This window comes from Heterocephalus glaber, unplaced genomic scaffold (genome assembly GCF_053883595.1).
Source record: "Heterocephalus glaber isolate CG9 unplaced genomic scaffold, H.glaber_assembly_v1.0 deba00001444, whole genome shotgun sequence".
Taxonomy (NCBI): Eukaryota; Metazoa; Chordata; class Mammalia; order Rodentia; family Bathyergidae; genus Heterocephalus; species Heterocephalus glaber.
Genome location: NW_028258297.1, coordinates 24,550,194 through 24,569,150, shown reverse-complemented (window position 1 = coordinate 24,569,150; position 18,957 = coordinate 24,550,194). Strand labels below are relative to the sequence as shown.

Genomic DNA, 18,957 nt, shown 5'->3' with positions numbered 1-18,957 from the left:
AAAATCTCCAGTATGACTCTTTGGGCACTACAGTTCCATCTGAATAGCCATGGTAGGCCAGTTCCAGAAGTGAACCTTACCTTGTGGGCTGTGGGAGCTTTCTTGTACTATGCTACCCTTCTTTTCTTGGTGCCTGCGATGTGGATACAGGATGCTGTGGTAGGCAGCGTGGAGGACACCTCTCTTTCCTATCAAAGCACTCGAGGTGCTTCCATCTTCCAGCTGTGACTTCCAGAAAAATTCCAGTACACTATGGACTGTTGAGCCCTTGTCCCCTAGTCAAACTGCTGTTAATTTTGCTGACCTCTGTTTTTCCAACTTCTAGAGAGAATTTCCAGTTACCGGATTTCTAAGACCCCCTAAAGGCAGGAACTGTACTTCACTTTTTATCTCCATCGCTTAGTCCAAGAACTTGGCTCATAAGCAATCATTGAAGGATGAGAAGCAAATTCTGGATGCAGGAGATACAGGGAATGGATGCAGTGAGACAGAGCTGGGAAAGAGAAGGGGTGGTTACAGTGCCCCTCGGGACTTGTACTTAGCTCCTAAAAACCAGGCTCGAGACAGACTTTGGCTTAAGCAGCTATTGATAACAAGCAAACATGTAAGGTAGGGCTCAACCTGCTCTTCAAACCCACTTAACTCTTAGCACTGCCCTTCCTTTACAGATGACTCAGCCACTTCTTTCAGCTTTGGGCTGGTCCCTTGCTGAAATGCCTTGTCTTGTACTGCTGAGTAAAAGTCGACACTTTCTGAGACAGAATGGACAGGCCGATTGTGGTACTGGTGGTAGCTGCTCAAAGGAACCCCTGGGCAGGCAGCACATGATAGCTGCTGGAGGAAACACTGGTGGTGATCGGGCATGCAACTCGGGTTTTCTTTGAAGCTCTTACTATGCCTGCACTTGAACTCCAGCATCATCCTGGTGTACACTTTGAAGGTAGTGACAGCCAATGCCATGCAGCAGGTGAAGGAAACCCAGGCCATGCTAGGGGCAAGCACACAACAAAGGACAGAAAATGAGTGACTTGCTTGGAAGAAAAATGCTATGATCCCTTCCCACTAAGCTGACGCCTTTTGGGGACTCGGGGGGCTGAGTGTGCTGCCTTCCACCATGTCTCAGGTAAAGAACTGGTATGCCTTAGTAGAGTATGTTCCGCAAAGAACATACTGAAGATTAGCTCAGTGGTAGCTCACTTGTCCATGCACATGGCTTTGGGTTCAATTACCAGTACTGGCAAAGAAAAACTAAATTAGGTTGTAGCTCTTGCTCAGTGGTAGAGTGTTCCCTAGCATATGCAAAGCTCCAGGTTCCATTTTAGCACATACACACGGGGGGGTGGGGGTGGGGGTGGGGGGGGTGGAGAGAATGAAAGAGGACGGAGGAGGAGAGAGAAGCAAATGAGAACGTGACCCATGTAGTATACAAATCATACAAGGAGTTCAGTGGAGTGGTGGTGTGCCTATTTTATACACAGAAATGAAATTTATATATATATAATTATATATTAATATAATATATAATATATATATATTCCACAGCTGCTGTTACCCTTGTAAAATCTCCATGATCCCACAGACCTGCATGATTCCTCCATGATTTCTTTACTCACCCCTCCCCACCAAAGACTTCCCTTCGTGCAGGTGCCAGCAGGAACCATCCCTCTCCTACCCTCCTTTGTTTTGAACTGAACTTCCTTTGAGAGTCATTCATGAAAACATTGCTACAAATCTGAGGAAATTACGTCACAGTAGGAATTTGCTTAGTTTGAAAACAGCGTGGCTCTTGGTTTAAGGTGGTTTACAATGGATGCTTTAAGAGAAGCTGGAGGTGGATGGAATCAAGAAAGAAAATGACACACTAAGGAACTGTAGCAAACACATTCCTAAAAACTTGGAAAGCAGAGCCCTAAATCTGCCTGTGATTCTGGGAAGCTCAGGAAGCAGGAAGTTCTGGGAGGTGAGGCAGGCTGTCTCTAGGTCAAGGGATGGTTAAGGCCACAGTTGGTGCTTGATGCTCCCATCTGCTGCCTCTGAAAAACCACGTAGCTTCAGGTTGGGTGGCTTTGTATCGGAGTTTTTACAGCCTGAGCTCCCCAAATTCAGTGCCAAGGAAGGCCTGAAGATAGAAGGGGTGAGAAATGGTGCAGTGGCGAGGGAGTAGAATAAAGGCTCCTGAACCAAAGGACACGTGGGACACCACGAGGAGAGGGGACAGGATCTCAGCCCAGACATGAGTCGGTGTGCAGAAGGCCTTCATTCCAACGGGAACTGGAGCCCAGCACTGTCTTCTCCAAGTGGTCCATGCACTTAGCATGTGCCCCTGGAGGTTAATGGGAGTCCAAGTTGGCAGCTCCATAGTGAACAAAGAGCGCTCCTCAAAGGAGAAGGCGGGGGAACTTTTAAACAAAGCCAGTGTTGGGGCTGATGTGTTTGTTTTGGCATGGTTGCTGCATGGAACGGACCCCCTAGTAAAGATCTGAGAGGAACAGTGGGTAGGGAAGTTTACTCTAACACAGTTTGGCAGAAGAAGAATAAGGTGGGAAGAAGTTACTCTTGGAGTTTATAGGAGAGTTTGTAATGGCTAGAAGGAAATTTATTGATCATCAACTCAAGTGAACTGGAATTCAATCCAAATTTCAAGGCTAATTATTTTTCATTTCTCTAGTAATTTGGAATCATAAAATGTATATAAAAAGCATCAGTTCCATAAGCCAGACAAAATCAGTGTCATCTTTCAAGGACAACATACAGATTAAGTGAAGAGAAACTGGACAATCTAGGTGGCTGAGACAGGAGGGTTGCAAGTGTGAGCAAAGCCTGGCTGGCTTAGCTACTTCATGAGACCCTGTATCAAAAAAGTAGAAGGGCTGGGATGTTAACCCAGCGCGAAGACCTGGGGTTCAATCACCAATGATGCAAAGTAAAAAAAAGAAAAAAAAGATGAAAGAAGGAAATAACCAACTTGGGAGGCTGAGGCAGGAGGATCGCTGTGAGTTTGAGGCCAGCCTGGGCTATGCAGTGAGTCCAAAGCCAGTCGGAGCTACAAAGCGAGACCCTGTCTCAGAAACCAAACAGAACCAAACTAAACCAAAACCAAACCAAGAAAAGAAGAAAGGTCTTTCTGGACAAGACCATGTCGTCACAAAGCATGCCGGAGGAATGCTCTGTACCCCTTCCGAAGGCAGGGAAAGAATGAATGCCCTGATGACAGACTTCAAGAATGGAGGATGAAGAGAAAGAGGAAAACTGGGAAGTGAACATGGAGCCGAGAGTAGAAAAGGTAGGGAAAGTTGGCCAGGGAAGGGGTAAAAGGTTCAGGGAATGATGCTCACTTACTAGAAGGCCCAACCATAATTCCAGGCATGAGGTCTCCAGTCTTCTGGACCCAAGTTGGCAGTGGCCTGGAAGACTTGGGAATACATCATGTGGGCCACCATCCCCAAGAGGCCTTCAGAGGGAACAGGATGGCACAGGGTTAGGGAAGGGCTGTCCTTGGCATTCCCTGGAACATGACTTTGGCACCACTACCTAAAACTGCAGCCTGGCAGGGCCTCCTGTACCCTTCCCTCCAGTTCCCGGGAGACTGGTCTATATGGGGGCATCTTGAATGCATTCTCTTCGGAGTGGTCACCCCGAACTTCCGGTGAGAGCTACAGACAGAGCACCTGAGTGCTGCACCAGGGCCATTGCTCCCTTTAACTTCTTCCCTCACTCTGTTCTTCCTCCTGCACATGCATCTTTCACTTTATCCAAGACCATTTTGAAAGGCTGTGTGCCAGCCACAGCGGAAAAACAAACCCAGCAAGCAGTTTCCCGTACTGGGAAAGCTTGCAAAGAAAGCAACCTAGGGGTAAATCACTTTGTAAAGAGCACAATTATCCATTATTTCACATTACTTCAATTTAAAACGAAAGATGCCTGATCAAGGTGTGATATATATATGTACCAATTCCCCACAATGAATGTATTTATTATGTGTCACAAACATATTCTAATTAAAAAAGGGTACCTGCAATGTATCTCCTACCTCCAGCCAGTGCCCCTCCTTGTTTGGGGGTCACTCACCTGATAGGGAGGAAATGGCCACGAAAGCGCTCTGCTTGAGCCTTAAGCCTGGGTTCCCTGTGAGCAGCAAGTCCGTCCGTAGCAGGAGGAAGGTGATGAACTGAAGTCCAATGTAGGTGATCTGGGCTCCCAGCGATAGCCAGAGGATCTCTGTTGGAAACCATGGAGAGAAGGGACCCCCACCCCAACAGTGACATGACTGGACCAGTGGTGAGCACAGGCAGCCAGGCCCCCAGAGGTCAGAAGCCCAGAGTTTGGGGGAAGAAAAGGAGACAGAGATGCAACCAGTGACTCTATTTCGAGTTCTTTGATGTCAGCCGCAGCTCCCACCCTGTGTGGCATCCTGCATGTAATCGCGTAAATGTGGACTGTAAATACTTTGAGCGAAATTTGTGACTTTCAAAGTTACCTAACTTTCCATAAGTCCCGATGGTATATCCCTTTGTTAGTTATCATTTTTGTCTTTCCTTTTCCTTATTTAATTTTGAGAAGATCAGTTTTGTGTTCTCTTTTCTTCCCTCCCACCTCCCTCCCTCCACTCCCTTCATTAAAAAAATAAAAATAACAATTGGAAGAAAAGCCAAAGCTTTTCAACATGGTTTCTTGGCAGGGAGCGCCAGCTAGAACTCTTGGTGGTTTTCTATTTGTGAACTGTGTTTAGCCCCGCTGTTCCTGTTTTGCATTCCTGCCTGTGAATGACAGCTCTAGGAGGAATTCGTGTTGCCCCTTGGGACTCAGAAGAGGAGGAGAGCAGAGATCACAGCGAAGTTTAGCTCCAGAGAGGCCCCAAGCGATGGTAGCCAGGTTGGTTATAGAACACATACTTGCCACGAGCCCCAAGGGAAGGCGGGGGAGGAAAGCGTTCTCCGTCAACCCTCCAAATCGGAGAGCGGGGTGACACAGGCCTTGCAACGTGGGAAATTCCAGTAGTCCTTTCTCACCTCTCTCGGCTGGTGGTGTGAGTTCAAGGAAACTTCGGCACCTCTCCCCTGAAACACACAAGGGGCCGACTTCACGGGGCGCTTTCTTGGGCAGCCCCGTCCCCAGGCTGCTCTAGGACTTAGCAAATGTGTCGGTTGGAAAGCAGGAAAGAATGCTTGGATGAATGAATGGCAGGGGACATCAGACTGGTTTCTCTCTCCTGCCTTTTTGGTAGGAAGATGCTGTTTCCCAAGAATGCCAGCCCAGGCTGCTGTTCCTACTTCCTTTCTCAGGAAAAGTGCATGACCCTGGCGTGATGAATGTGGCCACTGGACTGCTGGATCAAATGGTTCTCAATTGTTTCCAGGACTCTGTGGTTGGGGCTGCACTGAGCTGCACAGTAATACATAAAAATGCAAACACACACACACACACACACACACACATTTTTATTCCTCTTCTATCTCCTTTTCCCTTTACCCTGGGTTCAAGAGAAGTAGCAGATTTCAAATTGAACATGATTCTGGGCATTAGAGAAATGTCACCACCAGACACTTCCCAGGCCACAAGGTGACCTTCAAATGCTGAGAGCCAGGAGAAGCAAGGGGAGGAGTCCTCAGCCTTATTCCCTTCAATTTGAGGAACACACGTCAATGAGTGGAAACTGGCACAGTGTCTGCAGCTCCTTGAGGAACCCTTACACGACCAGCCCCTTCCCCGGGCTGCAACTCCCCTAACCCTTTATACTGTAATAATCCCTTAGGATGGGAAAATGCTTTAGGAGGAGAAGGGGAGAGGCTTTGCAGATGATCTGCTCTGGTCCTTTCATCTCACAAATGAGAAAAATCAAAGCCTATAGAAATGAAGTTATTCATAGAAGATCCCAGTTAGGCAACACTAGGACTTTTTCTACAACAGTCTTTTCTCCTTGTTTTGTTTCTAAGATACAATTCTAGAGCAGCTGTTCTAGCTGGGTGTCATGGCTCATGCCTGTAATTCCAGCACTCAGGAGGCTGAGGCAAGAGGATCACCATGAGTTCAAGGCAGTCTGGGATACATAGTGAGTTCAAGGTCAGCCTCAACTACATAGCAAAACCCTGTCTCCAAAAAAAAAAAAAAAAAAAAAATTCTCCAAAGGTGAAGGTTCTAAATAAATGACAATTGATGATAATGCTTTCTTCTTTCTTTTGTCTTGCTGTACCAGAGGTTGAACTCAGGGCGTCACACATGCTAAGCAAGCACTATACCTCTGAGCTACATCTCCAGCCCTGGGTTAACACTATTTAAAACACGCAAGTAGAGGTGGGTTTGCGGCCTCAGGGTGGGGCCCGAAGGTCAGAAGAGTTCAAAATCAGCCCCGGCAGTTTAGTGAGACCTTGTCCTAAAAACAAAACAAAGCAACAACAACAAAACCCAAAGAACAAAACAGAAAAGGCAATTAAAAACCAAAAGAACCCAAAACAACCCAGCAAGCCTAGTGAAGAGGGAGGCAGAGAAAGCCAGAAGGAATTTTTAGCTTGTTACAGGGGCTAGGAGAAGAGACAGTACCGAGGGGAGGGCGCTGAGCAGGGGATGCGGTGGAAGGTCGAGGGATTGGGGCAGTTGGGTACTTTGCACTGCTGTCCCAACTCAAGATGCCCTAAAGGTTTCCTGCCCTGCTCCACTCCCCTGCAAAAAAATAAAAACAAACCCCCAAAACCAGATCAGGCAGATGAGGTGAGAAGGCACCTGGCTCTTCCATGATTTCCTCACAGGATAGCCACATGCCACTTCGGAAGGTAAGGAAGGAGAAGCGGTCATCCCCAGTCTCCCAGCTGTATCGTACCACCTCTGGGGTGGATGTGTTGGAGACGCCACCCTCCAGGGACAGTGGCACGTCAGAGCACTTGGTCGCCCGACCTTTTCCGCACAGGGGCTTGGGCACCTTCTGTGACCCCACAAACCAGTAGCTGCTGAGCAGGGATATTGTGGAGAGGCTGAGTGATAGCACACTGAGGACGGCAGATACAAATGTCCGCTGGCCAGAGGAGCCCTTCGGGAGTTCCATCTGCAACACACAAATGGGAGGACAGGAAGGGAGCTAGAGAGCCTGGTTTCAGAGTCTCCTCCCTGGAGCTGTGGACACGCTTCTGCTGAGTGGCCCAATTTAAGCTGGACCTTGTGTGGCTCCTACAGAAAAGTAGTAGTGATTTGTGCAGATGGAATAAAGACAGGGCTGGACTCTGGGCATGAAACACAACTGAGGGAAGAAGGGATAAAGGTGATCCACCAGATGGCACACATCATAACGAGGGACGCACAAGTCAGATTGAGTTGGATGTGAATGTGTTGAAATCTATTTCTGCTTAAAGGTGAGAATTGTGTCCACGTGGCTTCTGACTGGCAAACACTAGGGAAAATGTGTGTGTGTGTGAGTGCCTGCCTTTCGGGAAGAAGACTCCAGAAGGACCCCACAGGCAGCATGTGTTCTGAGCAGCAGAGATGGATTTGTTTGAAGCCACCAAATCATCCCCTCAAGTGGCCAGAGGCAGCAAGACAGTGAAAGGGCATTGAAACAAGTGTGCCGCTGGCCAGGCTGCCTACTGAAACCCTCCCCTCCGCAGCTTACTCCAAGCCCCAAGTACTGCAGGAAGTTCCCCTCGCTGGCACCTTCCATGGGAAGTGAGGCTGGGGAGAGTGTGGAGGACTCGGTTTTTACTTCTCCATGGTACAGATGGAGGATAGAGCGGGCAGTGAGCCCAGTGGGCCCGGGGCTGTTGAAAGCCCGCGGAGGAGAGGGGGCTTGTGGGCTCTGACAGAGGGGTGAGCTGAGTCCAGAATCTCAAATAGGAGGCAGCCACATGACGCCACTGAGCTGGACCCTGAGTGTCGTGGGGCCAGTGGGAGGGGCTGTCGCCAAGCCCTCGGTTGGGGGAGAGGACCCTGCGGCCCAATGCCGCAGTGGCGCTGGCTCAGTGGGGATGCACGCGTGGCACTGTAGCCCTGGCTGCAGCCTCCACTTTCCTCGTCATTGTAAGCCTATGAAGAGGCTGACCTAAAAAGTGACCAGTTTTAAATGTGCCAACTCTGTTGAGTGGTGGTTTGGAGCCAGATTTAATTTGATTTAGAAAAATAACTCCAACAAGCCCTGTGCTGTGTGTTCTGGAGCAGGGTCTGCTGTTACATGAAGGCATTTTGAACAGAACAGAGGGCTGTGCTTAGTTGCTGACAGACGCTTCTTAAAGTAAACCATCTTGAGCTTTGCAGAGTATGTCTTTTATCAGAATTAATCGGACCCAAATCTGCTTAGCTTAAGAGATGTAAATAAAACCACGGCTAAATGAACAGGCCTGTAAATCTGCCTCCCTCTTCACCCCCAGCTTAACAGTTGCTACATTTAACACAGAGCTTTAGTTTAGAACCGTAACTGTTTGTCCTTCAGAATCTCCAGTGCGCACCACAATCTGCCTGTTATTTGTGACAGTAAGAAATATGCAAGGTGGGCGTATATATAAAAACAAGAACACAAGAAAAGGGTAAAATAGCTTCAGGGAAACAATATGCTAATTTGATTTTTTAAAAAGCACTTAATTTAATTTTTGTAAGGTTCTTGGTAACTTTGACTAAGGACAAAACACATATGCATGCATGCACACACGCACACACACAACATTAAAAGAAGCAAAGACCTTACATTGCCAGATCCTGGAGAAATGTGTTGCTCAGTTCCCCAGAAAGAATGTTTTCATCTTTTTAGTGGTGACAATCCTATTGGCTTTCTTCATTGTTGTTTTACTGAGTTATCTTTTCTAATTATTCTTAGAATAGAAATGGACTTCCAGGTAGAGCATCTACACTAACCTTTCTGTATGAAGATGAAACTAAGGATTTAGGCAATTCTAGAATTGTCACCTCAGGATTAGTTTTCAACAGTATTTTCAAGCTTACTGGGTTTGAAAATTGTCTACTATTGCATCATATCACATCAGCTGTAACTCCACATTCAATCCATTTCAAGTTAACATGCATTTGTAAGTTAATCTACAGGTTATTTAGAAAAAAGCCCTACGCTGAAGTACACCCACTTTGGGGTACCAAAGTAACAAGTTAAGAGATGCTCTGAGAAACAAAGGATGAAGAAGACCTTAGGTTAGCTCAAAGTGCTCCTTCCAGAAGTATTCACCAAGGACAGACTGGAGAAGCCAGCCCCTTTCAAGAATTATCTCCTTGATAAAGGAATGATCATCTCACTTAAAAGCCTTCTCAAGAATTATCTTCACTACTCATTGTACCATGCTGTGTTACATTCCTTTTCTCTCTAAGATCCAGGTACCACTTATTGGAAAAACAAATCTCACTTTGCAATGATTTCCTTAGAGGGATCCTGGAGAACAGTTATATCTGCATATGGATTCAGACCCTGTGCTAAAGTGACACAACTCTCCAGATCAGGGACAGAGTGGCTTCTCTGACATTTAGGGGCTTAGATCATCAGGAAGTGCATAGGTGCCAGTATGTCAGTATTCCTTTTAGCAACATATATTAGCAGAAAAACCTCAGCAACAGCATAGGTTAGGAAGGACAACAAATTGACAAGACAGGCATGCCTCATAAAAGCACCAGGTGCAAATCATCTGTTGGATTTATCTCCTGAGCAATAAAAAGGGGAAGCTGGTTACCTTGACCATGGTCAGCATTTGGCAGCCTGTCTGGGACCATGTTAAGATTCCATCTGCATCACAAGGCTCTTTAGTTTAATGTTGTAAGGATGAAAGCTGCCTTCCCACCCCCTTCTTTGCCTCCCCCCTTCTATCACATACTTTTGGAATGCCTCTTGATTAAATGCTGCTTTACAATGGACATGGGCGTTTAATAATTGGAAATGCAATCACAGCCCAGCTGTTCTGGGAGATTACACCAGAGTGCTTGCCAATGGCAATCTGGGATTAAGCACAACAAGGCGAGGATCTGCATTTCCAGAGGTAAATTATTTCATTTCCACCTACCTGCCATTCCCTGGGTAACTGGTGTGAGTGGACCAGGCTTGATTTCTTTGGCAGACACAGAAAATATCATGGGGCCACTATTATCATTAGCAAAGTCTCCCCTCCCTTGAGTAGGGTTTCCCATGCCTTTGAAGAGGGCATGCTCTCTGGAATGTTGGGACCTCAGGGAGCCGTGAACTGGAATAGCTTCCTTGTCCCATGGCTGGTCTCCAGTTTCTAGGCAGTGTCATTAGTAAGATGATTAAGTACCTCCCTCTTCAGAATGTGTGTTGGATGCGAATGGAGTGGAGGATATGGATGCAGTGGGAGATAGATAACTATAGATATCTTTCAGAGATAGATAACTCCAAGGTCAGTATTGTGATGCCTGTAGACAGTTTCTCTCCTCTATTTTAGGCAAAGGAATGACAGTCTTTTGTTCCCCCCCCAAAAAAAAATTTCTAAAATTTGAAAAAAATCCAACAAATGCGTTGACTGCTTGTATCCTCTTGCTACCAGTCACCTAGAAGTACAATTAGTACAAGTTGTTCTGTCTGTCTTCAAAATTGTACAAATTACTTGGATGACATTCTGCAACTTCATGTGATTCCCTAAACACGCTGAACTTCTGGTGTACCTTTGCTGATGTTCTCCCTTCGGCCAAGAACACCATCAATCTCTTTTTACCTGGCAAGCTGCCTCTCATCAAGTGTAAAAAATCACTCATTCTTTGAAAGTGTTTCTTTTCTTCCTAAGACATACAGTTCCTTCTCTCTGTTCTTGTCACATTGTACCTCTCTCATGACACTCTATTGCACTGTCATGATTTGTGTTGATCATAAATTCCTCAAAGGCTCCTCCTTCATCCTAGAGCAGTTCTGACCAAACAGAACAAATGTAAGTTTGGAAAATATGGAAATCACTGGACTCCACCTTGTGATTCCACAGTACTTGTAAGAGAAGACCCAGGAATTTGTAATCTTAGAAAGCTCTTAATATATCCCTAGGGCATTAATGTAACATGATTCCTGTTGGATTCATTTTAGGTGTACATTTAATGAAACCCTTCATAACCTGCTCTACCTGTCCCTTACCTCTTCTGGATCAACCACTAAGTCATAGTTTTCTTGCTGTATATTTATGCAGACATTTTAGAGAATTAAAGCCAGGGTCTCTTTAACCTGAGTGTTGGAATTTTAATCCAGTTCTAGACAAACGAGTCACTTTGGATACTGCTTTTGTCACCCAGCATATTCTCTACTCTGTCCAGGCTGATGCTAACAAGCAAATCGAATACAGGTGCGCATATGTCCAGGCGTGTTATATGTACTATGCAAACAGCCCCCTGGGAGAAGGGGGCTGGAACCCCGTGATCAGTCACCCACACTTGCGGTTGAACAGGCTGCTGCATTCCCGGCCACGTAGTTTCCTCGAGACACTGGGTGGCGCTATATCTCCATGTTTTTTCCTCTTCCATCCTGGGTTTCTCCACCAGCAAAACGTGGGTGGAGGTGGCTGCGCCTCCCAGTATAGAATTGTTCTCTTTTCTTCCTTTGGCCCCTTCCCTGCATGGCATGCTAATCTACAGAATACCGTGTGTCAGCCTGATGGAATTCAGGGCTCAGAATGGACTTGCCACTCCCTGGAGGACCTCTTCTACGATTACTTCCTGTGGCACATTTTTTGGGGTGGCCAGTTCAAGTTGTCAGTGACTCAATAAATCCTCAAATACTTGCTAGGGGAAATACAACACCACAGTATCACAAAATACATGTTTCCTGATGAGTGTGGTGCACATTTTTCTCTACTTAATTGTATCCTCATTCTCTCTCCACCCTAGAACAGTGAACAATTCTTTTCCCTTCACTGTACTTACACCCTTCAAATACTTGTAGACTCTTCTCATATTCCTCTTTGAGTCACTGTTTGGCACAGCCTCGTGTCTTCGGTTTTTATTACCTCTGCTCATAAACCACACCCCCTCTGCCTTAACACCCTGAAGTTTTGCCTTTTCCAGGGAAAAGGGGACAGGAGTGGCAGAGTTAAGCGTGTTACACGAGGAGGCCCAGAGGTGGCTTTAAAGCAAAGCTAATGGAACTTCAGCTCTGTGCTTCCCCCTCTTGCCTGGAATGCTTCCGAGACCCTGTTACTCAATTCAAACTTGTAATTTCGTATCATTTTTCTTGCAGAGGGCCTCCAAAATGATATTATTTTAAGCCTCTATAAAGCCAGGGTCCACCGCTTCCGAGGTTGTGCATTTTTTTGTGGGTGCTTGGCGGGCTGGCTGCTGGATGCGACCAGTCTTGGGTTCCCCCTTCCCAAAGTACCCCCGGGGCCACAACGTCTAATTTCCTCTTTTGACAAAACCCAAGTTTCTCTGCCTGGCCACAAAAATCAGAGTCCGGCATCCTACTCATTTCCTTTCATTGTAATTTGGGCATGTAAATATATTTTTTTCCTTTTCCTTTCTTAGAAGAGAAAAAGTAATTGCTAGTCAATGTAACATAAATATAATTAGGCTAGGCTCAGAAGCTCATGACTCAGCATAGACACAAAGATTCCACATCTCAAAACAGTATTTAACTTTGGTATGTTGGACTCTTACCATTTCAGGATGACTCCCACAGGGATATGTGTGCACCTCACCTCACCATGTGTGGTATCACAAAGCCAAGAGTTGGGACTAACCCACATATGCTAAGTCACTGTTCCCTGTATGATACAAAAGCATGTTTGTTAGATACACATAAGGACAGAGGTGATTTCATGATATCTACACACATTTTGTAGATGGAGATTCGGTTTATTGTGTTGTGAATACTCTGTAGATTACAGGCAATTAAAATGATGGTTGCATAGGATACTACTTCCCTAAGGCTGAAGCCCAGGGCTAAGAGAGCCCTTGAGGGTATTAATTTCCTTTCTTCACATCACCCATACTGGCACCTTCCTGTTTACCCTCCCTTACCATAATTCCTCTGTCCTTCTCCCTGGAGCCAGATTTCCAACCCCTGTCCTACGAACCAACTCCTTTCTGTTATTCAGAAGGCAAAAGGCTGGAGTGCATTTTGCCTGAGACCGGCTCTGATGGACCAGCCTTGCTCTCTGCTCCTGCATGTTCGGATGTGGCCACCTCTCCTGTAGCTTGCGGGTTTACTTGTGTATTATGCTCATTTGACTTTGAGTTACTGGCTACTGTAGCAGCCATGTTTTATTCACTGCAAAGCCTAACACTGTTTTAATGTCCAAGAGTGAAGCTTGTAACACCAACCACATAGCTCATGAACACACGCAGGAAGCCTGTGGATGAAGATCTGAATAACAAACGCTGCCCACACAGCCTTCTGTTGCTCAAGCCGACACGATTCTTCCCTGTTCACACACACAGGGACATGGGAAGCTGCAAAGGGGTCCACAGGTCCAGGCCCTCAGCCTGTCTACACAAATGCTTCCTCCCACAACTCCAGCAAACAGATTCTCTGCCAATACATTTCCTCTCACCTGTGGGAACATTCCTGCTTTTTGATGAGCAAAGCTCAGAAAACAGCAATGATCTCATGAGCGAGCATTATCTTTAGTCCACAGAGACCAGAGACACCCAGTGACAGACTGGAAATGTTACCTCCTTTTCCAAGCTCCGTGATTTTCTACCGATTAGGGCCCTTTTGCATGATCTATCTGGAGCCTTTTGAGGTTTTACGGCTCTCGTTGCAACTTTTACTGCTTTGTTGTGGGACATCTGACGGATAAAAGTAAGGAAGGTCTTCATGCAGGATATTTTGACCCCTGCTCCAGAGGGAAGGAAAACTGAGCCTCCTCAAGGCCCTCTGCTGTCCATGACACAACAGCACAGTTAGCTCTTCAATTTCCCAGCTTCTGGCTAATTATTTCCGAGCTATCCAGTGTAGAGGGGTCCACTTAACACCAAATGCTCACACAGTAAAGCGACCCCAGTCTTCCTAATGTGCGGCCGGTGGTTGCTGGAAACACTTCAATTCCTGTTCAGTGAGTGGGACCAAAGGAAAGTATTTGGGGGCCTCTCGCTTGCCTTTCCCTTTCCGCTTTTTAATGGAATTGTTGAAGGGCTTTTGCTAGTGCAATCATTTCCAGGAGAGGAAGCCGCCTTTCTTCCCTGCCCCAAGCAGCTGGAGTGAATCAGAGGGGCAGCCGCATCTGCGCATCCTGTGGGGCAATCGCTCACGCGCGGGTGACGGCCACCCGCTCCTCAGTCCCCTCATCCCGTCCTTTCCGGCTCCTCTCCCCTCCCTCCCCTGACTGTCGCGGTGTCGCCAGCTCCCCAGGCCGCCCGGGAATGAGTAACACTCCTCTCCGCGTTTACTACGGCGCCCCGGTTGCCTAGCAGCGGGCGCGCGTTGCCACGGCGACGCGAAAGGCAGGGTTTTGCATTGTTTGGCGAATCCTGCCCAAGTGGCGTTTGGACTTCCAGACCGGGTGGGGCAGGGGAGCAGCTGTTTGTTCCTCTGTCTTCCGGCGTAGGCTGAGAACTTCGACCCGAGGGCCTCCTAGGGCGACCCTGCCTGGAGAGCCGATCTTGAGGATCTGCGTGATTGCTGTGGATTCCGAAGTCACTGATTTCCTTGCTCCTTCGTTCCCTGAAAGGTCGGGGTTCCTGGTCCTGTTCTGAAGGAACTTCAGCCCGGGGCGGTGGCGGTGCCTGTAATCCCAGCAGTCTGGGAAGCCAGGACTATGACAAATTTAGGGATTTAGAGAGACCCTGTCTCAAAATTTAAAAATAAAAAAAATTAGAAATTACAAAAGGGGTGGAGAATGAACTCAGTGTGAAGGCCCTGGGTGCAATTCACACTACAACCACCACCACCAAAAAGAAAAAAAGGAAAAAGCAAGAAGAACCTTATTTAACAGGAAAATAACTCCCCCAGCAAATCTCACTTTTGGTCACGAATTCACCCATGACTGCATTGCTGCCTTGGCCAAATTACTTAACCTCTTCAGGCTTAAATGAGGGGAAAGAGTTGTAGCTCAAAAGAGGTGGAGGGAAAGCTCTCTAGGGGGGAAGGAAGGGGAAATGAACCCGAACTGCCAACAGGAATCGGGCTAGACTCTTCACAAACATCTTTAGTCCTCACTCGGAGCCTGAGAGAGGTGGCATCGCCATTCTACCAGGGATGGCTCAGGTTCCGAGCGTGTGATTCGCTCAAGGCCACAAAGCTAGTAAATGGTGGTGAGTATTCAGAACCTTCCAACTGCGCCTGACTCATCACAGATTTCAGTCCACTGTGGACACTCCTGCAGGATAAGGCAAAGCATTAGGTGTGCTGTGCTTTATGCTTCTCAGGTAAGATGGTAGCCGAGACATTGCCGCATGCTTTTTGTGTCTGTCCTAGAAAGCCAGTGATACAAAACAATAAAATTTACTCTAGGTCATGGCTGGCTTGCTCTGTTATATTCACAACCACTTCTGAGGGCTCTCCTATTTATGGTCTATTCACTTGGGCTTCTTCTGAATTCAGGAAGCTGCCTAAGTCCACACACCGACAGCTCCTCAGAACCACTGGCTCTGTCCTGCAGCCTCAGAAGTGCCTCTTAGTTTCTCCTGACCTTCCTTCTGAGCACTCTGATTTCCAGCTGCTTCCCGTGTGTGTGCTGTAGTTCCTTGGCTAATCGCAAGCTTCCCATTTCTCTCTTGTGACAAGTGAAGAATGAGCACCATTTTTTTTTTAACCCTTTGAGCTGAAAGTTGGTTGTTCCCAGTGTGAAAGAAGGACGGTCATGTCCAGATATGGCACCAGAGGAGCCTGAGGCTCTGCCGCTTTCCTCATTCCAGATTGCGGCTGGCTTCCGGTGGGCGGGACCTTGGAGGTACCTACCTCACTGCTTTGTCAGCTCCTCCAGCTCACTAGCGTGATACACGTCTCCATTATTTCTGCCACCACTGGCCACTACAAGATTTTGGCAACAGGAATTGTAGAGATAGAAGGAAAAAAGAAGAGCGATAGCTAAGAGCCAAGCAGCTCCTGGGACCAGTGAGGAAAAAGGAAGACCAAGAGGCAAAGGAAGAAGAAAGTTTTCAACAGGAAAGCTTCAATGGAAGAAGATAGGAAAACAAGAGGCCAAAGTACTGAATAAACCAGGCTTATAAAAATAACAGGCTTGAGTAACAAATTTTCATTCCATTGTGTGAAATGCTACATCGTGTTTGTGAGCTCCTCACTGTAAGCAAGTAAAGTAAATCAAAACATTGATATCCCCCATATTATAAATTTACCATTAAGGATAGTACTGAACACATATGTAATATTCATGGGGTTTCAAAAAGCAGTGTACCTACCTCCTGGGTGAGGCATACATTGTGAATCAGTTGAGAGGGATTGCTCATTCACTGTGGTACTTCGGGGCAAAGAGATTTTCAATTTCTCTTCAGCTGGGTCTTAATCAGTTGGGTAGAACAAATGTTGAGAGGATGATTCAGGCTCCCTCTCACCAGCAGAGGGGCAAGGTGGTGTGTGGTGGGCTGGAGAAGATGGAAATGATACTTCCTCAGCCCCTTGGGTGGGGCTGGGTGACCCAGGATTCACTCTGTGATGTCATAGTGGCAGGCAGGGCTCTCCTACCTACTACCTACTCCTCCCCACCCCCCAGGAAGAAAAGGTTGGGAGAGGGACACGTTGCTGCTTTTCAAAGGCCTAAACGTCCTCTGTGGGCTGTAGATTAGCATTGCTCTCCTTGTACAGGAGAATCACCCAGGGGGATTCTCACATTTATTCAAATGTGGGCTCTGAAGATCTGGGTGGCTTCCACAGGATGCCAACCAGACCACACTGAGTTGTAAAGTCTAGACTAGTGCTTTCAAAGACAAATACAGTGTGAACCACGTACGTGAATTCTTTAGTATTCACGTTAAAAAATTTAAAATGGACACACACTGCAATATGACAACGAAATCTTACGTAATGCTCTGGTTAAAGTAGAATGCAGCACACCCGAAACAAAGCTAGATTCCATGGAAAAGATACACTACTTTCGTTTTTAAATTTAAAATTATGTGAATTAAGTAAAATTAGAAATTCACTTCCTCAGTTGCACCATCTACATCCTAAGTACTCAAAAGCTACTTGTGGCTAGTAGCTACTGAACTGGATAGCATGACTCTAGGCTATTCTCTGAAGAGGCAGCGATGTACAGGAATTGCTATTCTAAAGGACTAGTGTCTGGCAACCTAGGACACATTCACTAACACAGTTTTAAGGAGTTCCTAATTTGGGCTTGGGACCAAGTGACACCGAGGTGTAATTCTGAGGCTTCCGGCAGGGGTTGTCAGCCTCCTTCGTATTCCAGCTGTGTGGATGGGGGTCTGCAGCCCTGTGAAACATCACACCCAGTCCACCTCTGTGCCTTTACTAGGGCTCGTTCCTTGGGATTCATCCTTGATTCTTGTCTCAATACCCTGTTATCATAGCTGTTTCTGGTAGGGTTGCACAATGTGAACCTCTTTACATGAGGTCTTGAACAGTTTTTCTGCTTTAGGTGTGTTAAGAGAGAGTGTTACTCTGTTTCTCCTATGAAATTCTAAGTTGCTTGAGGCCAGAGCCTACCTTACTTCTGTGGTCCCTAGTATAGCAGTAAGGGGGTAATAGTTGCTCAGAAGAATTATTTCATTAAATGACCTAAATTACCTAAGTAGATGTCTAAGAGCGAACACTAGGTCTGAAAGTGTCAATAACTTCACAAAGCTTGGTGGTTGGACTGGGTGACCTGTGGAGTACTCTGTGATGTCACAGTGGAAGCAGGGAGAAGGACCAGGTTGGGAGGGGAACATACTGCTACCTACTGAAGCCTCAGATGTCTTCTGAGGATCCTAGATCAGCACTTCTGTAATCATACATAGGAATCACTTGGGGAGGAGGATGGACATGAGCAAAATATATTATGCACATTGGAATGCACCCAAATGTGAGACTAGGGTAAGTGGGTGATAGAGGTTAAAATTATCAAAGTATTTTATGCACATGTACAAATCTGCCAAAATCAATCCCATTAATCTGTATAACTAATAAAAGAAAGTGAAACAAGAAATGCCAACAACAAAATGAAAAAAGGGAACATACTTGAACACCCAATTTCTAACCCCCAAAACATGTCACCTGGGAGGTTATTCAAATGTGAATCCTCAGGTCTGGGATGGCCAGATACTTGATAAGAAAAGGTGGATAAATTTGACTACATTAAAACAAAAAGAAAACGCCTTGTTTTTACATGTGGATCAAGATGTCAGTTCTTTCTAAGTTCATTTATAAATTTAATGAAACCTCAATACCAACATTAATGAGTATTTTTTTGTTTTGGTTTTTTGAGACAGGGTCTCACTATATTGTTTAGACTGGTCTTAAACTCACTGTGAAGCCCAGGATGGCCTCAAACTTGCAGTGAATCTCATGCCTCAGCCTCCAGAGTGCTGGGATTACAGGTGTGTGCCACCATGCCTGGCACAACGAGCATTTTAAAGACCATGACCATTTGATATTTAAAATCAAATGGGGGCTGGGGATTTAGCTCAGTGGTTCTGCCGCCTTCTTTGCAAGTGCAGGGACCCGAGTTCAATCCCTGGTACCAAAAAAAAAAACAAAAATAAAATCAAATGGGTAAAAATGCACAAGGCCAGGTAGGAGAACTCTGAAAAGGAAGAGCTGAGGGGCAGGACTATCCTTAATAGATCAAAACCATGAGGTACTGATACATGACTAGAAAAACAGACCAATGGAACAGATTAGTCAGTCAAGAAATAAACACAGCTACATAATCCTGTAGATAAAGGTGATCTTTATTACTAGTGTCACCTCTGTCCTATATTGGAGGTCCATATGCAGGTGAAAAATATGACTCTAGATTCAATTTTCTGCATGTGGATAGCCAGTTTTCCAAATACCATTTATTAACACATTAATGAGGGGCTCATTAATGTCTCACTGCTGGGCGGCTTGAACTACCAGTGGTACATGCATGACTATCTCACTGGGTGGCTTGT

The 18,957-nt window shown here is 46.2% G+C and overlaps 1 protein-coding gene across 5 annotated transcripts; it reads right to left on the bottom strand.

Annotated features, from left to right (window-relative positions):
• Nucleotides 1–569: 569 nt before the first annotated feature.
• Gsg1 (germ cell associated 1) lies at nt 570–17,670 on the bottom strand. Of its 5 annotated transcripts, none has more exons than XM_021259157.1 (7): nt 17,609–17,670; nt 16,264–16,446; nt 6,718–7,036; nt 4,893–5,057; nt 4,069–4,218; nt 3,340–3,451; nt 570–988 (listed from the first exon to the last, which is right to left on the bottom strand). In XM_021259157.1, exons 2-7 carry the CDS (start codon nt 16,309–16,311, stop codon nt 646–648), a joined length of 1,137 nt encoding a protein of 378 aa, XP_021114816.1. In that variant the 5' UTR covers nt 16,312–16,446; nt 17,609–17,670; the 3' UTR covers nt 570–645. The 5 variants fall into 5 exon arrangements, with proteins under 5 accessions (XP_021114816.1, XP_021114818.1, XP_021114819.1 ...); XM_021259159.2 differs by having other exon boundaries at nt 5,010–5,057; XM_021259160.2 differs by having other exon boundaries at nt 6,889–7,036.
• Between the last annotated feature and the right edge of the window lie 1,287 nt (nt 17,671–18,957).

What these genes read in the sequence shown, in the direction of transcription:
- Gsg1 (XM_021259157.1), bottom strand. Translation starts at nt 16,311, where the DNA reads ATGAGCAATCCCTCTCAACTGATTCACAATGTATGCCTCACCCAGGAG. An exon ending in ATGTATGCCTCACCCAGGAG is followed by an intron (nt 7,037 to 16,263) that starts GTAGGTACACTG and finishes TGTGTGTTGCAG; the next exon opens with ATGGAACTCCCGAAGGGCTC. An exon ending in GGAAATCATGGAAGAGCCAG is followed by an intron (nt 5,058 to 6,717) that starts GTGCCTTCTCAC and finishes TGTGTGTTTCAG; the next exon opens with GGGAGAGGTGCCGAAGTTTC.